The sequence below is a fragment of the Platichthys flesus genome, chromosome 13, assembly GCF_949316205.1.
Source record: "Platichthys flesus chromosome 13, fPlaFle2.1, whole genome shotgun sequence".
NCBI classification, from domain to species: domain Eukaryota; kingdom Metazoa; phylum Chordata; class Actinopteri; order Pleuronectiformes; family Pleuronectidae; genus Platichthys; species Platichthys flesus.
The window spans coordinates 14,242,626-14,261,311 of record NC_084957.1 but is presented as its reverse complement, the minus strand read 5'-3'; the positions used below and the strand labels follow the sequence as shown (position 1 = coordinate 14,261,311).

General features: G+C 46.9%; 1 protein-coding gene across 1 annotated transcript in view; it reads right to left on the bottom strand.

Annotated features, from left to right (window-relative positions):
- Window positions 1–290: 290 nt before the first annotated feature.
- igsf3 (immunoglobulin superfamily, member 3) overlaps window positions 291–18,686 on the bottom strand; it is a 76,429-nt gene continuing 58,033 nt past the window's right edge. The window contains exons 7-9 of the mRNA XM_062402703.1: window positions 7,709–8,119; window positions 5,414–5,878; window positions 291–4,401 (exon numbers count right to left, since the gene is read on the bottom strand). Coding sequence (XP_062258687.1) covers window positions 4,151–4,401; window positions 5,414–5,878; window positions 7,709–8,119 — 1,127 coding nt within the window. The 3' untranslated portion in view covers window positions 291–4,150. The remainder of the gene's footprint in view (window positions 4,402–5,413; window positions 5,879–7,708; window positions 8,120–18,686) is intronic.

The following is an 18,686-nucleotide window of genomic DNA, read 5'->3' as shown; positions in this document are numbered from 1 at the left end:
CTCTCCTCCACTCGAGTAAAGACACATACACGGGGCGAGCGAAAGGAACACGCAGAGTAAATAAAGCCTCGCGTTGTCGAGGGGCTCAGAGGTTAAAATCCCACGCCGACTCGACACGACCCCGCTGGCTGCAGGCCGCTAACCTTGAGTTTACGATTGAAGCAGAGCCAGATGATTGGGAAGGGAGCTGGTGGTGTGTTAGTGAGTCTGTTGTGAGAAAAGCCGGATCAATATGTTGTTTTAACAACTCATCTGCACAGTGCCTACGATTGAAACGAACAACAGGAGGATGCACCGAATGTATTTTATTGCAATAAACTGACAATAGCAAAGTGCCTTTTTAATGTTCACGATGGCAACTATTAAGAAAAAAAGGAAAATAAACAAACCATGGTCATATAAAAATACATCACTGAAAATAAAGCATCACTGGCTGAACTGAAAACATCACCACAAACTATTTTACACCTAAATCTGGGAGCCAGCACACAGCCGAAACATGCAGCCCTCGAAATGCAGCTACAACTCTGTCAGAATGTCGGGAGGAATCTGGGGGGGGGCAGCAATGGATGCTTTTATTAATATTATTATTATCATTATTATAACAACCAAAAATACACTATTCAGAGCTCGTGTGCAGCTCTGGCGATGGCGGCAGCGCTGTGACAACAACACCGTGCCCTATACTTCCTGGCTCAGGTCTACAGAGATGAAATGAATTGAATTTAAAATGAATTCCGTCTGGGATTAATGTGATTTATACAGTGACTCTACCTCCAGGATTGTTCCATATTTATAAAAAAGAAACAATCCAGCAAACCAGCTCCTGATTTGCTTATAAAAAACTAAAACCAGCTTCATTTGATGCAAGTCAATCAGATATGCAACCATTACATCAAAGGTGCATCAATTCTTCCTGGTGATGCCTGGGAATGCACAGAATGACTTTCCTGCATTTATTATATATACACATATGCATAAACATATACATATATATACTTCTGACTTGTAGTAGCATTGCATCAAACAGCAACAGGAGGCTGTACCATTCACACTCTGAATATTGTGATTTGACAAGGTGACATTTGCAGTATATACACACAAACAGAAAATCAGGCATCACGTGATTTAGATGATTAGATCACGTGATGCAGAAAACCAACTTGAATATTTACAGATGTAACTTTCTCATGCATGAACACGTCATTGTCCAGATTTCTGCCGTTGTGCGTTTGAAATAGCACACACCCTCGATACGCTGTACAGCGGACCGTGTTCTTTTGCATCACCTGTCCTTTTCTTTCTTTCCTTTGACTTTCATAGATGAAGTGTCACCTCATCAACTGCATGTTCGTTGTGGACTACTCATCTATTTATTCCTTTGTAGGTGGATTTTGTCCTGACCCTAAAACCGACCTGGCCAAATTCTTGGCTTAATAATTCGTGGCTAATGTCCCGTTCACGAGAACGAAAAACTGAAAACACGTGTTTAGCAATGAGAGGACAGGCGGTGACGGTTCTTTTTCTCTGACATTAATCAAATTGAGTTGCAGCTGCACAAACACGCCACGTCTGACTCCCCTGGCTCTACAGCACCAGCTCTTCACCACTCAGCGGCGGCTCGGTGTGGACTTGAAATGCTTACAAGAAAAAAACAGCAAAGCAAGTTGATATCTTAGTATTCGTGAGCTTGTGTCAGTATCGGCTACTTTTTTGGGGGGGGGATTATTAATGACATAAATCTGTTTAATGGAGTTCTGCATAAAAGCAAAGCGATTAAAAGAAAAAATATGAGCAGTGAGATCAAACACAATCTCCAGATAGAGAACTTTACATGGTGGAGGGGCATCGTTGGCAGTCGAATATAGTAAATAATGATATAATGATGAGAGGGCTGGGCTTTGTGTTGGCTCAGGAAGTCGGGGTCAAGGAGGGAGGGAGGGGGGGGGGGGATTTGGGCACTGCTCTGTCACACAAACACAATGCTCAAAGAGTTCAAAGTTTACAAAACATCAAAATTCCTCCCGCAATACTCATGCAATATACATGTCGACACACTTGAGACAACGATGTCAAGTTTTTTCGAGAGTTTTTCATTTTCAGGTCCAGTCTCTGGCAGTGAGAGGGTTCGGGGCCCGGGTGGGCCAGGAGGATTCCTCGAGTCTCCCGGCTGTCAAGTTCGAGCGGAAAAAAGCGATTTGCAACCCTTCTGCCTTTTTGTCAGGGGGGGGAACCGAAGAGATACACCCTCAGCGAGAATCCACAAGAAGAAGAAGAAGACGATGTCGCAGCAGTTCATTGTCGGCTTTGATCAAACATCCTACCAAGGTGTTACATCACATTTCACTAGATGAACGCAACGCGAGCGGAGAAGCATTAAGTGGATCAGTCTTCAGTTACTTGTCTGTTGGACTACTGTACATGTAGAAGCCACAGTAAATTCCATTATAGATATAGATATACAGTGTTGTGACACCGACCAAACTTGACGATCTGGAGTGAAATGCTACCGACTGCAATGCGCCGGACGAATCTAGCATTTCTACATCTACCACGTCGCCGACACACAGGCTATTGACATAATCTGCTTTGGTGCAGTTGCCTGGCAACGCAAGCAGCACAGGTTTTAGAGAATTTCAAAGCACACAAAAAAAAACAAAAAGAAAAATCTTACAAAGCTATGCAAAGTAGTATAAAACAATAAATAGAAAAAATCTTTAAAATAAACACAAATCTAGGTTCGCTTATAATGTGCAGAATACATTTCAGAGTGTTTGACTACACATCCACACATTAGTCATCTGATGGGTGGGTCGTCAGGGTTGTTTAACTTAGTACGCATTATCTGAGCTTCTGGTATCTTTTAAAAACGGGACAACAGAGTGGTCATATTGGGCAACTTAAAGAAATGTGCAAGAATTCAATTTCATACATCAACCCCCACTGTGCAATTTAAGAAGGACAATTCAACTGATTTTACACGGGTGTAGAAACTGCCCTTTTGCCCACGAGGCCTCATAAACCCACAGCAGGAGGTAAGCAGTCATGTTCACGATCTGCCTCGGAACCAATCAGCTTCCTCCCCTTTCTTTAGAACTTCAAATACTGGCTGCAGAGGACAGAATTGGAAATAAGGGGGACTTGGCACTGAACAAAAAAAAAAGTCCCATGTGTTGAAGTACATAGATCCTCAGCAGGAGAGAGCTGTTCATTTATTCTCCATCCTTTCTGACCTCCCCAGCGTTCCCTCGCTGTCTCTTTCGGGAGAGGAGGAGGAGGAGGAGGAGGATGGAGGAGGAGGAGGAGGAGGAGGAGGAGGAGGAGGAGGAGGAGGAGGAGGAGGATGGAGGAGAAGAGCGGAGCAGTCTCTCTCTAAGGCCAGAGTGTCTGGCAGTGTTTAAGTGGCGCACCAGGGCCTGTTTCTGTCTGCCAAGGCAAATTCATTGTGGAGGCAGGTGGGCCAACACACATACACACGTCCTCACTTAGGACACAGACTTGTGTGTCCTTGCCTTTGTCTCTATGCAGGCTGGAAACCAAGTCATGGGCTACGAAGTCAGTGGGCGCAGAGCATCACTATGGCAACCAACATAGTGGGCCAGGCTGTGGCTGCTCTTGGATCAGTGTGTAGATGTTTTTCCTTTTTTTTTTTGGCATCCGCTCAGCGCCAGAGTCCATTATAGAGTTCCCTCTCTTAAATCTTCTTCCCGGACTGGCCAGTGATCTCATGTGCACAGTTCTCTTCTCTTCTTGAAAAACAGACACATATTCAGAATAATAAAAAACTCAAAATGCAGCTATGAGATTAGGTTTCGCAGAAAACAAAACAACAGAGAGAGAGAGAGAGGCCTGTGAATCTCCCTCATCCTTCAGATTGCACTCACACACTTAATTGTGCTAACATGGCACACGCATTCTCGTCCATACACACACACACACACACACACACACAAAAACACACACACACACGGTTGTTAACATAAAACAGGCAGCAATCAGGGTAGGAATCTTAAAACTGATCAACTGACTAATTCAACACAGCAGTGAACGACAGTAAGTTCTGAAAGTGGAGTCCACATCTGCTCCCTGGCATTGTGTTGGCTGGATCCGCAGCGAGAGCGGAACAGGAGGGGGGGGCGGGGACCCTCGCTTAGTCAACAGAGCCGGGGTGCAGGCTGAGCGCAGGTGGGTCCAAACAGGTGGGCGAGTAACTCAGGTGAGGTTCTTTAATCCACAGGAGGGGGGCGCCGTTTTTGCCCTCCTGGCTCTTGCTGCTGCTGCGGCCCTTGTAGCGCACCAGCAGCAGGGCGATGAGGAGGATGCCGAAGATGGGGAAGGGGTAGAAGAAGACGAAGTAGAAGAGGGACTCGTTGGAGCACACCACCATATGCATGGTGGACACTGTTGAGCAAGAACGACAAAACAACATTTTTATAGATGCACCAAAAACAACAACAACACAAGCGCATTCACATGGAAAACACATGCAAAAGGCACAAAACTGAAACACAACGGACACACAATCATGACAGAATTAACCAACAACAGATGTTGGTAAGGAAACACGCAGAGTTTCTTTTTGTGGTCAAGATGCTTCAAATGTGAAGCTTGTGTATTCGACGTGAGGTTGGAGCAGCCAAAAAAGGAGAAGTACAGGAATGCACCTGTACGACCACACCTCCAATAGACCACCACACAGACGACAGCTCACTGGATTGCATCCCTAGCGGTTGTGTTTTCGTTATGGGGCGTTTGCAGTCGGGCTGTGGCATCTGCATTCATGTTTACACAAATGTGCCTGTGTGAGACGTCTCTGCCCCACTTCAAGAAAACCTTCTTGATGTAGTCCTGAGAAAAATGGTCACTGAAAAATTAATTGACTGAATTTTACTCAGGATTTTATGACTCTACAAGCGTGTGTAATTCAATTTGTAACAGCTATGTATGATCTCCATCTAGCCGTTGACACTAGTGAATAAATCAATTTGACTTCCTCGGATCCCGGCACTGCTTTCAACGCCATTAATTACTTTTCTTTAATGCTAAACAGTGGGTGGCCATCGCCGGCTTTGCTTTTAACTGCGGTGTTCCCTTCTTCAAAATAAATGTTGTGACTGGGGAAGCCTGATCATCCGAAGCAGGGGTGACACACAGACTATCTGAGAGCTCCGTAATTGGACTATTAGTATTCTCTTGTTACAGGCACTGTAAAGAGGACATATTAGGACTGGGCAATATGACAGAATACAGCGCTAGAATAAACAGTCGAAGGAGCAGCAGAACAATTTAACCATATCCTGCAATCGGAGGAACATCTGCAGTCTTTAATCTCCAGAGTAGGGTAAGAAGACAGCCTTTGACTTAAGTATTGCATTAATCTATATTACAAACAGTTGTTCAAATAAGGCCTCACCTTGTTGCAGCACATTAACAATAGTGAACCCAGAGTTGTTGGTGGCCAGGCGGTACCACGCGTTGCGGGGGTTGAGCAGCCACTCCTCCACGTGGCAGTAGTATCGCCCTGCGTCTGTCGGTCGGGCCCCTTGAATGGTCAGGCTGTACTGGTCGGACGCCATCCTCTCAAACTGCAGGCGGGAGGTAGGCCCCGCCTCCTCTCGGGGGCTGCAGTTTCCGTTGCCAAAAACGGCATCATGGCCGATAGAGAACACGCACTCCCGCTTCCCTTCGTCCTCGGCCGGCTGGCCGTCCTCGTCCTCGTCCACGTCCACGTCTACGTCCTGGGAGTGCTCCACGTACCAGGACACGGAGAAGCGGGAGTCTCGAGACGACTGGGAGGGAATGCTGCAGCCCAGTCGGATTGAATCGGACTCTTCCACTGTCACGTTGGACTCCAGCTCCTCGACCTGCAGTCGAACTTCTGCAGACGTCCGTGAAGATAAGAAAGGGAGAGAGAAACGTGGCATTAGTTAGAGCCTCGCAACAAAGTACAAAAAAGACAATCTTTTTAAATTGAGCCGATAGTGGCAAACGACGATTCTACTAAAAGAACGACGAGAACCAAAAAAGTAAATGAGTCAAATTAATTGAATTCATATGCCTTGATCTCCAGACTCATGTTCCACTTGAATCCACACTCCACTCTGCCAGGGCGTTAATATTTCACAGATGTGTCTCTGCCGAAGTTACACCAAGCAGTGTTTACACATGTCGACAGCCACATGCAGGGACGACATCAGAGCTTAAACTCTTAATGCAGCATCTGTAACGTGACCGAATTCTCCCTCAGGGATCAATGAAGTATTAATGATTCAGGATTAGATTTTTTCTGTAGAGAATCTGGGGTCAGTGTTGGCCGACCCTGCTTCTAGTGATCCGTGATCAGGTTAAAGAAAAACCCTAATAGGAGGGTTAGGGTTATTTTAAGGTGTCAGCTTGTGAAATGGTGTTGGGTATTTCACACAGACAAGGCGTTTAATAATCAACTATCAGCTGCAGCCTAAATGAACTTCAAATACCACTACAAAAAAAATCTGATTGGGGATTATTCACAAAACTTTACAACAGACAAAAAAAAAGTGAATCCCACAGAGCTGCCCAAAGCAATTCAGCAAGGTTAGATCCTACCCCGAGGCTACAGTGTCTGTCTGTAGGTGTGTGACAGCCCTTCAGGGGTGACCCAGTTCCACTACAGTAGCAAAAAAAAAAAAAATGGCAGCACGGACCTGGCTTGCTTGGCGTTCTCTTGCACACAGTTTGGAACAGTCGACTTTAAAGCAAAAGAGAAGCGGCCGGGACAGCAGGAGAGCAGAAAAAAAGGCCGGAGCTGGCACACGTCTCCACTAATCCTTCCCCTCGACGGGCAGATTTCTGGACCACTTCCTCCGCGAATGAATTTTTAGCCCCTAAATGAATATCCACGTAGTTTATTACCTCTATTCTACTTATCTTACGGACATATCATTCACGAGTTCAAATCTATATTATTGTGAATAATATACTGTAACTCTCTGATTGCTTAATAATAACACAAGCTGCTGGTAAACATCCACAAACAACCACAAGCTCACTTTTTGAATTAAAGTTGAAACTAAGCAATAGAAAGACTGTATTTATATTTGTATTTCTGTATTTGTATGTGCACCATAGCTTCACTATCTACATTAAATAAAGGCTTCTTCCTCGCTTTACTGGCTCGGGACCAGACGTTTGGATCCTTGCGTTCTATTTGGACAGAAGCCACGACGAGGATTTCGTTCTGCATTAATAAACAGGACACCTGGCAGAAGAACACTGCTCTAGGAGATGTTTGAAAAAAAGGTCACCTTCAGCTGGTGTGTGGAACAGAGCCAGACAAAAGAAAACAGGGGCTCGTCACGGATAGAGTGGGTGGGGTAATTATTTGTTTGTTGCAAATTCAGTGGAGGAGAGAAGAAGATATGAGGCTGAGTGTACTTGAGATGGCTCTCAGGCTCTGGATGGCAATAGGTACATGATGGCTTTGAGCACTGGGGAAGATTTGAGTACTGGACAGGAGAATTAGGTCGTCCGTCTGAGCCAGGCTGCGCCCTCTGGCACGAAACATGACAGCTGGCTTTTTTTTTTTTATGCCACCTGAGCTCTGCCCAGGGCACATGTAGGGTCATCAGAGCGAGATGGCCTGAAGACGGTGCTGGAGGCAAACGGTTCGATGAAAAACAGAATAAACAAGTGAGCGTTTTGTTAAAAGAGAGTTTGACCCCGTGCTCACCTGGCTGTCTGACCAGGACCTGCGTGAGCCCCGAGGCCTCCCGGGAGAGTCGATACCAGGCTCCATCCGGGTCACTCAGCCACTCCTCCACCAGGCAGTAGTACGTCCCGGAGTCGCTGCTCTCGGCCCGGTTCAGCGTCAGCACGTAGGAGCGCGGCGACAGCCTCTCGGCCTGCACGCGACGCCGCAGCCTCTCCTCATCGGCGTAGGCGCCGTACTCGAAGGCCCCCGAGCGCTCGATCCTCAGCAGGAGCTCGTCGGCCTCTGACCCCGTCGCGCGCCTCACGTACCACAGCACCGCATGCTGGGAGTCATGGCTGGTCTGGGAGGCGATGGTGCAATTGATCCTGACGCGGCTGTCCTCCGGGTACACCTGAGACTGATTGGTCTTTTGCACTCGCAGCTTACTCTCTGCAAGGAATGGAGGGGGAGGGGGAGGAAAGAGAAAGAGCAGACAGTCATTCCTCTGGGTGCAGGGGAATGTGAGCGTCGGTGACAGGTACACAGTGCAATTTCTGTTTTGCGACAGACGACCTGTTGCTGGGTTTATTTTCTGTTGGCAGCCGGCAAAAGATAGTGGTGAGTGGGTGGGTGCAGCAGGAGACAGGGAGAAAGAAAGAAATATGAGAGAAAGGAGGTGGAAATGTCAGGCAAATCAAAGCTGAGGGGATTGCAGGTTTGCCGGTATTAAGGTAGAAATGTTGGATAAATTGCAGAGGAGACGGGGGGGAAGGAGAAGGAGTGTGTTATTAGGTGAGCTACAAGACAAAAAGAAGGGCAATGGGTTTGTCAGTGTGAGAAGGAGGGAGACAGGACAAGGCATGCATTTGTCAGGGGAGGACAGGGAGAGAGCAGATAGGAGAGGGAGGAGACGACAGAGCGGTGTGACTGAGATGTCAGGAAGGAGCCGAGGCTGCACTGAGGGCTGTGACAGGATTGGTTACAGTGACATTGGTTGTAGGATTAGCTGCAGCAACATCAGGTGTGACCGGTACCAGAGCCCTGCTGTCAAATGCTTGGGGGGGGGGGTAAGGATTATTACAGGAGAGAGCATGTAGAAAACACGCATGCACACACAGACGCACACACACCCAAGTGTAACAACTTGTACACCCTTGTGTTGTCAGGCAAAAACAAACAAAAGTGACAGTATAAGACAGAATAAATAAGGACTGTGACATCACAATGAGATCTTGAAATAATATATTTATACTGGAAATTGATCTCAAACAATCATAATCACCGCACTCAAACAAATACCATTCATCTCTGATAAACGCCACATAGTTTCATGTACATATTCTTTTCTAATGTGCATTTTCTAGCCTGTGTCACAGTGTTTTCTCTGATTCACCGCAGAGCGTCTCTATCACCAGCTACCACCACCGACACCATGACTATCTGATTAGTAACACTTTCTAGCGTTGGCACACAGACAGTAATCCAAGACTTGTTGGCTGGCTGAGCGGGATTTGGGAAACAGATTCCCTCGACGGATCTCAGAGGCAGATATGCAAGTGCAGAGAATGACATCTCTCCACCGGGAGCAGAAAGTACAAGAGAAGGGGCTGTGCAACTTGCAACTGTCCAAATAAACTATGGATTCCCGGGATTTCATTAACAGCACTCGCAACAGGATATTTACCAATGCACACACATTCTCTGTCTGCACATGTAGGGTTATCTCACACAGAGGATGGTGAGATGGCTGAGAGGAGCCGGCAGAATTGGCAGGTTAATAAGAGGTCATTTCGGTTTAAAGGGGATAGCATCTCCCCTGAACCACAAAACTGCCTACTGATTATAGTTGCATGAAGACAAGTAGACAATCAGAGAGTTCATTCCTCCATCAAGGCCCAACAGTCCCCTTATGAAACCGCATTTAATGTCCTAATTTAGATTATTATTTTGCTCTGCACCAAATTGCACACATCTATGTCTTTCATCAATAACCATGAATTATTCATCCTAATGTAAAAAAAATGTGTCAGAAAGACAGTTCCTGGACCTTCTCCCCTGATCCACACCAACATTAACCAGGAATATACATTTGTGATAATGTTGTTTTGCTGTTTACTGACACAAATCTGACCCCATATAAACACTCAACCTCTCATCTTCCATGTCAGCATCCTATCTCGAGCTGAGCTGTGCCAAGACTGACTGACAGACAGACTGCTTAGGGTCACAGCCATCTGCCCCAAAAATCTCACCCCTATATCTACAGATTGGCAGAGGGTGCTCAAATAATCACTTTTGTAGATTGCATTAAACTGTAGCTTCAGTATGTAAATAATTGCATGCATTCAGAGGAGATGCCACATGGCATTGCTGGACCACCCTGTCTTTCAACGGCAGTTCAAGCTGGCATCTCAAATTAGTCATCATCGTTGCCTCACTACCCACTGGAGACTTGCTAGAAGCCTGACAATCCCCCCCATCCGGAATTACTGCCGAGCTCTGCAGAATCCTGGCACTCTTTTTTTCCCCTTTTTTTCCAGGAGAATTACCTCCGAACCTCCTGAAGTGGAACCATGCAGGATTGGATTGGCACAGGACAAAGCAATTCTCTGCCGTTCCCATTTGAAGTCTGAATCTGCAGCCAGCAGGGGGAAAAACAACTGAGGGCTGAAAGCCTGTTGCAATACATGAGTGTTTACAGAAATGCTATTTTTTTTTTTTTACAAAGCTAAAATAGGCTAATTATTCAAGCCTTATTAGGTAGCATCATGAGCTATAAGGAGCTTTTTTGACTCAGTGCTCGCTGAAGGAGAAACAGGGGGACAAATACATCAAGGGAGCAATGAGCAGAGGTATAGAAGAGAAATGAAAAGGGAAATATTGTCTTTTTTTGTCTTCAAACAACCTTTAAGTCACGACTCCCTCCAGAATCCAAAAATGTCTCACAGCGACTTCACAGATGAACCTGTCACATCCTCTGACACCTGTCCATTCCCACAGAGAGAGGTTTCTGCCTTCAGTCGTGCAGCCACCATGTGACGGCTGCATCAGCAAGAAGTAAACAGGCTAAAAATTCGTTTGTGCAGTATATGCAATGTTTACGTGGGTTCTGATTATGGGCGATTAATTATGTCGTGGGAGGAGACCCAGCATAAGGAGCTGGGATCAATCAAACATCAGAAAACAAGGCAGCTCATCATGTTACGTGCGATCCCTCAACAGCGAGCGCAGTTGCGTGCTCTTGTGTGCGAAGGCTGTCAAGGTCTATTTTTAGTTGTGATCACATTTTCTTTGCTACTGTATTTCTTTAATGAGCCTCGGGGGTGCATCAACAGCCAAATCCATTATGGGAAACACATGTTCCCACAGCTCTGCATTACGGCGTGTGCCGGGCGCACCTGGTCCCAGCCTGATGAGACGGGCATAATTCTCCTTTAGCCCAGGGTTGGTGAACAATCCCGGGCCAATAAAGTACACAAGACGGTTTGATCTGACCCAGGAGAAGATGCATACATGCAAAAAAAAAAAATCCCATGACAGCAATTATTTTTTTCTGTGATGAAATAAAAGAAAATAAAACTATCGTTTCCCTCAGGGTGGTTCTGCCTGGATATAAACTTTTCAGTGTGGAGTTTGACAAGATGAGGGCGGAGCAGCATGATTTGGACTTTTGGCATACGTGCATTCATTTCATAAACCCTGAGATCTGTGATGGGTGACTAGTTGTCCGTAGAGTGCGCATGTCAAGCGGACCCTGATTCAGCTTCAGCCGTCCTGAGGTCAGGTAACTTGCACGGATCACTCTTTACATGCGCAGTATGGAAACTGTGTTTGCACGTGAGAATTTTTCAGATGCAGGTTTTCTTGATTGAGTAAAAGTCTGCAAGCCAGTGATATCAACTCTGCCAAGGAGGTTCATTTTTGTCTGCACGAAACACTGTATCTGGATCAGCGGGCGGGGTCCAGGGATCCCATTTGATGCTGATCCAAATAACAATCTGGCTCTAGTATATTTAAATGTGGTTTCATTGTTTGTCTGTCTTTAAGTAAGATTTAGCAAAAAACCACAGAACCGATTTTCTGGAAACTCAATGGAAGGACTCGTCAACATATCAGTGAACATTTTGACTCAAACATGGTGTAAATTATGCCGTTTGAGTCTAATTTAAATTTCGGGGTTGACGGACACTTGGATGACACCACAGGAGCAGTACGGAGGGTTCTTATGTTTTCTGTTGGTTTTTAACGTTGGAAGACCTGGTCGACCAGTTCATTCAATTGTATTGGATTTGGCTGCAACACTGTTTACCCCTGAAGCTCCGAAAGGGCTTTGTGGACTCAAACAATTCACTCACCGCTCCATCGGCATAGTGGCGAGTAGATAATGAGTGAATTTCCATTTTTCCGGCAAACTATCCCTTTGGACACCTTAAAGGACCTCACTGGCCTCATCTAGCAGTAATCAGTATCCTCCTCTTGCTGACAACACCACCCACGATTCAATAAAATGTAATTGCAAATGTCTGACTCTCACTCTGCAGTATGTGTAAATAATGTTTTACAGGGCAAAGATCCCAGCTTGTGTCCCGACCTCACAACTATATCTCAGCTCCGGTGGAGATACTCGAGCCTCAGCAGTTAGTGGGGCATGTCGGCTATACTGTCATCACAGAGCAGTGAAACGCCCATAGAAACTGCACAGCACACACACTAATTGGCTCATTGAACCCTCGCCTCAACCGTTTCCCATGTGTGCAGTTTGTCTGTTTAATAGCTGCAGGGGCATTGCAGAGTTGAGACAAAACTGTCTCCATCCCTTTTATTCATCAGTGGAGGTAAGTACACAGATGCCGCAAAACTGCTCAGCTTTCATACGAGAGAACGATGGCAAAGTGGACCCCAAACCCCGAAAGGCTGCTCCGCACAACTGTTGTTTATGAAGCCGAGCAGATGAAAACAAGTTTGAGTCCGGGGGGGGGAACGAGAAGTGTACAGCTAAGGATGCCACTGTGGCACGTCAGCACACGCTAACCACGGCTTGTAGAGAAGAAAGAAAGAAAAAAAATTCGGATAACTTCAAAAGAGCCTGGAAACTTCCTGGCCGATTGTTCAGAGGCGAGAGCACAGCCCGAGATTGTAAATGAAAGACTGTGAGCCTTTATTCTTCGGCTACAAAGGAAATTCAATTCATTTCCCATCTCTGTTTTATGCTGCTGCCGCTCCAGGTGAAGTCTTTTTTTTCCTTTTCTTTTTTACACGAGAGAGGATCTAAACGCTGGGGTTGAAATGTCGGCTTCACCCCCTCTGATTCCTCTTTCATCACGGTTGTTGTTTTGACCTCTCGTCGCTTCGTTCCCACCCTCGGTGTTACTGTGATTTGGGCCTGATCACATTCTGCCTAATCACCTGACGCCGGCATGAATATTCAGCGGCCTCGACTGTGGCGTGATGAATATAAATGAGGCATAAATGAAGTGCGAACACCAGAAGTGCTGGTGGGGTGTCTGCCTGACATTTTTCTGCTCTTTTTAGATATAGCCTAATAAAGGCTTAATGACCGCTGAGCTGACAGCCAATCCACTGGGCCACGGAGGTAATGCTTCCACTTAACGGAGGGAGGGCAGGGTGGACAAAAGCCGGGGAGGACGAGACATGAGGAGAAAAGCGGGATGAATGAAAGCGAGGTGGCAGACCCAGGCAGAGGGATGAGGTTTTGTTAAAGATGGGATGAGAGGCAAGCGTTAAGGGATATATCACAAAACTGTACAGATATTCAGAGGCACCCACTAACAAAGAGCGGAGGAGTGGGAGCGAGTTTAAAGAGGGAGTGAGAGAGCCTGGAGAAGATGAGAGAGATGTACAAGACAGAAAGTGAGAACATGCTCCTGGGGGGGAGCAGCAGGCAGTCGCTCCAGCTCCACTCCAGAGGACTTACAGTCTTAATGGCTGCCTGCTCCACCTTTAGCATTAGCATTAGCAAGGCCCTGGGCTAATCCGCAGCCGGGACCCCGAGCATGTCAGGAGCGAGGGCTTTCGACACGCCCTGATCCCCTGCGGAGAAACTCCCTGGGGCCGCTCCTCGTCGGCCTCTGCAACGCCACACGCTCAGGCACATAAAACACAAGACATGACACACACAACCCGTCTGGACCTCCGCCCCATGGGGCACAGATCAGAGCGGGCTGCTTGTCTGAAGCGATGAGGGATGGAGTTTTCCCGACTGAAGATCAACTCCTGCTCTCCCCAACTGGGAGCCAAATTTCCACGCTAATGACGGCTATGTATCTGTGATCCCATTGTGTCAGAGGGATATTACCCCTCCTCATCCCTCCCCTTTCCAGCTCCCCCTACAATATCATTAAGACTGGGCTAATTATGGGGATCTTGTGCACGTCAAAGGGCGGTTTGAACACACCCAGTTGGAGCCCTGTGCACACGCACAGAATAGGATTTCTATGCTCCGGAAATATTATGAGCAGATGCACTGACGGTGCACTTCCCAGTTCCTTCCCGCCCATCTCATAGAGTGATTGCTGGTCGCAGGATGGTCCGATTGGAAAATGGATGCACAAGAGGGGAGTGAGACGAGAGGGCTGAGGGCAGCAAGAAGCTGCATGGCACAGAGGGGAGAGCATACAGACGTATCGGATTAAGCAGCGTGCATGTATCGATGTCTGTGTGTTTATGAAGGGGTCTGCCAATGAGCATAAAACACATTATGCTCATTAAAGCCAAGGAAGCAGCGGTTATTCCGTTAGTGGCGGCTGCAGAATGGCTAATGTGAATGTGTGTGTGTGTGTATTCAGGAGGCGGCACTGCTGAGCCTCTCTTACTATTAGCCACTGATTTACATGGGGAGCAGCAGCACTGTGGCTAGCTCTGAGTTATGACTTCAATTACATCAGCAGCAGGACACACAACCACGCATGTGCAAACACAACCACAAATGTGCACACACACACACACACACACACACACACACACACACACACACACACACACACACACACACACACACACACACACACACACACACACACACACACACACACACACACACACACACACACACACACACACACAGAGAGAGAGAGAGAGAAAGGTGCTTAAGAGAGATGAAGAGACACAACACAGAGAATCTCATTGTGTCTGCAGACCGGGCCGAACGGGGGGGATAAGGCCTAGATTGGATTGGATTTGACAGAGAAAATGTGCCTGCGCTCGCATATAAGGGGTTTGCTCTTGTGGGGAAGACGACGGGAAGGAGCCTGACCTTGAAGGTCTGAGGCAGACGTGATTAATCAAAAACCTTTTATGAAATTATTTTCTGTTTCAGCGCACCCCTCAAATCCTCTTCATTTATCACCCATTATGACCCTGTGTGCTCATGTGTGTGCAGCAGACAGACACACTGTGAGTGCACTCTGATTATTTGTGCATGCAACATGTCAACTGTCTGAGGCAGGTGATGAGTGGCAGACAATCCATATGCAGAGTTCTACCTAAGGGGAGCAAAAACAAAACTATATACAGGGCTGCCGAAAAAACAGGGCACACAATAGATTTACAACCTTGTCACCGACAATTATACTGTGATAAAGCTGCTATTGTGCGCAAAACAAGCACAGTCGCCGTTTCCTTATTATTCATGAAATACTGACAATGGTGGAAAAGCTATTTGAAGAAATATGTAAACATCACAGGGAGAATGATGATGAGGAGTAGGAGGAGGGAAGCAGGGAATCATAAAATATTGAAAAATCAAAAGCGTGAGAAAGGAGCTGGGGGCGTGTGTAGTGGGAAACATGCAGCTAAGTGAGGGTGAGGGGAAAGAAGACATTAAAAGAGACATATGGGGAGAAGGGAAAAACAAAATGTGGAAAGAGAGACATGGAGCGGCGGGCCGATGGGCCGAGCCTTAATGAAGATAGACATCTCACATCAATGCCTGATAAGCAGGAGTCTCCAATCGCTGCGGCAATGCCAACGCTATCAATAACAGCTGTGTGGCAAGCACTTCACTGGCAGGACACGAGTGCACATGTGGCATCTGCTGGTGCCAGCCCATATTAAACGGGAAGACACCCTCAAGTACAATCTCAGAGCGAGAGAAAGGCAGGACAAGATAAAGTGGAAGACAGTGGGAGGTTTGTCTCCCCTAACTCAAAGCACAACCACAGCGGGGGAAAACAAGAGGAGGAGGATACGGATGAGCAAAAAACTTAAAAAACAAAAAGAAACCAGAGGAGATCCACTCCTGTGTCATGTTTGATCATGGGGGGCGGGGGGGCAAGAGAGGCAGCCGGGCGAGCGTAGGTGTGCGAGGAGAGATGAGGACAAACTCTAAGTGGGACAGCCCTTCCATCATCACCATCTTAATTCCAGCTGAGCCAATAACCAGACGGTCTTAATATCCCGCTCCTCATGCCAGATACACGCGCGCACAACAGTGCACGTGCACACACTGATATGATGAGAAAAATGTATTGAGCTCCCCAAACCATCATTAATCTAAACTCCAGTTCCATTAGGGAAGATTCAGCATAATTAGTTTTGTGTGTTTTCAGTGCGTGTGTGTGTATATCGGTGAGAAGAAGAGTGTACAGTGTGTGTGTGTGTGTGTGTGTGTGTAGTTTGAGATGTGAGCAGATGATATTAGATTGTGTTGTAGAGACGGAGGCTTCCCTGGCGATCTGCCACGCTGAACATGTGTTTGCCATTATTGCATTTCAGAAAGAGACAAAGAGAAAACTCAATCAGGTGAAATCTAATATTATACTGCCGCTGCATTCTGTGTGTTTATGTTGTCTTTGTGTGTGTGTGTTTGTGGAGATCCTCTACAGCGAGGGATGATATTGTGCACCCTCAGTGTGTATCCATGCAGTGCATGTTTAGACATGAGCATGATGTTGTTTGTACTCCTGTGTGTGCAATGGGTCTCTGCAGGGAAACTATAGTGGACACAGCTCGATCACAGCTACTGCACAGGACAGAGAAGATACAGCAAAAATAATATACGTGTGTGCATATACAGCAGTGAACTCATCTCATATGACCCGAGGGACTTGGACCCAGGCAACGAGCCGCTAATGCAATCTGAAGCAGGAAGTAGGCCTGGGCTGGGCAGGGCAGCAGTCACCTCACTCCTTCTGACGAAACACCACATTGACCGGCTGTCTGCTTCTGTTCCATCCAGCTTTCTTCTGATTCCAACTGTTCCCTCTTCTGCCCGTTCTAAGAGGCACGGAGGCTGGATCAAGAGCTTGTTCTCCACTTTTTCACTTTTGAAGTTCTACAATAATTTAATGAGAAGTGTCATCCTGCATTTGCAAAGCCTCCTCATGCCGGGGCCAAACGCGTCTCTCCTCTGAATATAAGATGGTGGAGAAATGGAGCATCGGGAAGCTGCGAGAGACGGCTGTGTTGCCGGGTGTCGGGGGTGCGAGGCAGGCTTTCGTATATTATGCATAGTAAGCATATGAATGCTCTCAGAGGCCCGTCGCAAGTAACACAGTTGCAGGGGCAGTCATGCAAGAAGTTGAGACTCGCTCACACATACTGTATCTATGTGCACACAGAATGCTGGTGAGGCAGTTTTATACGTATTGAGCATGCAGGTACCCCTGGAGGCGGGATTTAACGTCTCTCAATTATGCATCTGGTCAGATGCTGTGTTTTCTCACACCTCATTACACACACTCCCCGTCATCCCACTTCTTTGAGAGAGGACGCGTTAATGCCAGCCGCTCTTTTTAGCGAGAGTGGTTAACATTTAAGAAAACAGAGGGGAGAAAAGCAGATGGGAAGGAGAGGTGCGAGGCAGAGAGAGAAAGAGATAGAGACGTCCTACATTCTGACTAATGAATCACCAGTCTAAATGAAGGTCTGACACACACACACACACACACACACACACACACACACACACACACACACACACACACACACACACACACACACACACACACACACACACACACACACACACACACACACACACACACACACACACACACACACACACACACACACACACACACACAGTGGAGGAGATGAACACGGCATGACGAGGGATGAACCAGGCCTCGGCAGCCAGTGAGATAAAAATAATAACTCATCCCCCCCCCCCCCTGTGAGTAAGTGCCCTTACACGCAGGATGATAGAATGGCTCTCGTAACCGATTGGTCTTCAGTCCGCTGCTGATCATGTCGTCACGGTTACTGATGGAATTACCAAGGTGAGTGATCACTTTGTCATGGAGACGCTGCCAGAGAAGCAAGTGGGCCGTGTATTTATTCCCCCACAACATGTCTCTGATTGTTTGTGTGTTTCTTTTTGTGCTCAGGTTTTTCTGGTGTAAAATAAACAAAGTGAAGTGCACTTGGGAGGAAGGTAAATGAGCATTCAGGATGATAAGTCGATCGCCAAATCACTTCTGAAGGGCCCGGGGACACCGTGTGTTCTGCTTGAATGGTTAGGGTCAGGGCAGAGTCAGTCAAGCAGGTAAAGCACTGTCTCTGCACGGTGGTTTACCTGTGTGCGTGTGTGTGTGTGTGTGTGTGTGTGTGTCTGTGTGTTTGTGTGAGAGAGAGAGAGAGTCTGTTTACACCAATTTGTATTGGTGTGTACCTGGATCGATAGCGGCGGGGAGAAGAGATACTGTCTGTACTCTACACGTGACTATTTTAACTGGCTCACAAGTGTTATTGACCACCGCAGTCTACGTCTGAACTAAATACAGCATCTGACTTTCCCTCGGCTGAACATGGAGGGGATCACAGGCAGTGGAAAAACACAACACTACACCTGTATTTAGAGATGTTCAATACCACTTTTCCCTTTGGGTTCCCTCTGATTCCAATACCAGAACTTTGCATACCAAGCAGAATGCAGGCATATCAGCTAGTCTGGTATGACCCCTAACAAAGCCAAGTGAAGAGTGGGCCAGATGGCCAATCAGAGCAGACTAATTCAGTGGGGAGACAGGAGCTAAAACCAAACAATTCCGACAGAGGT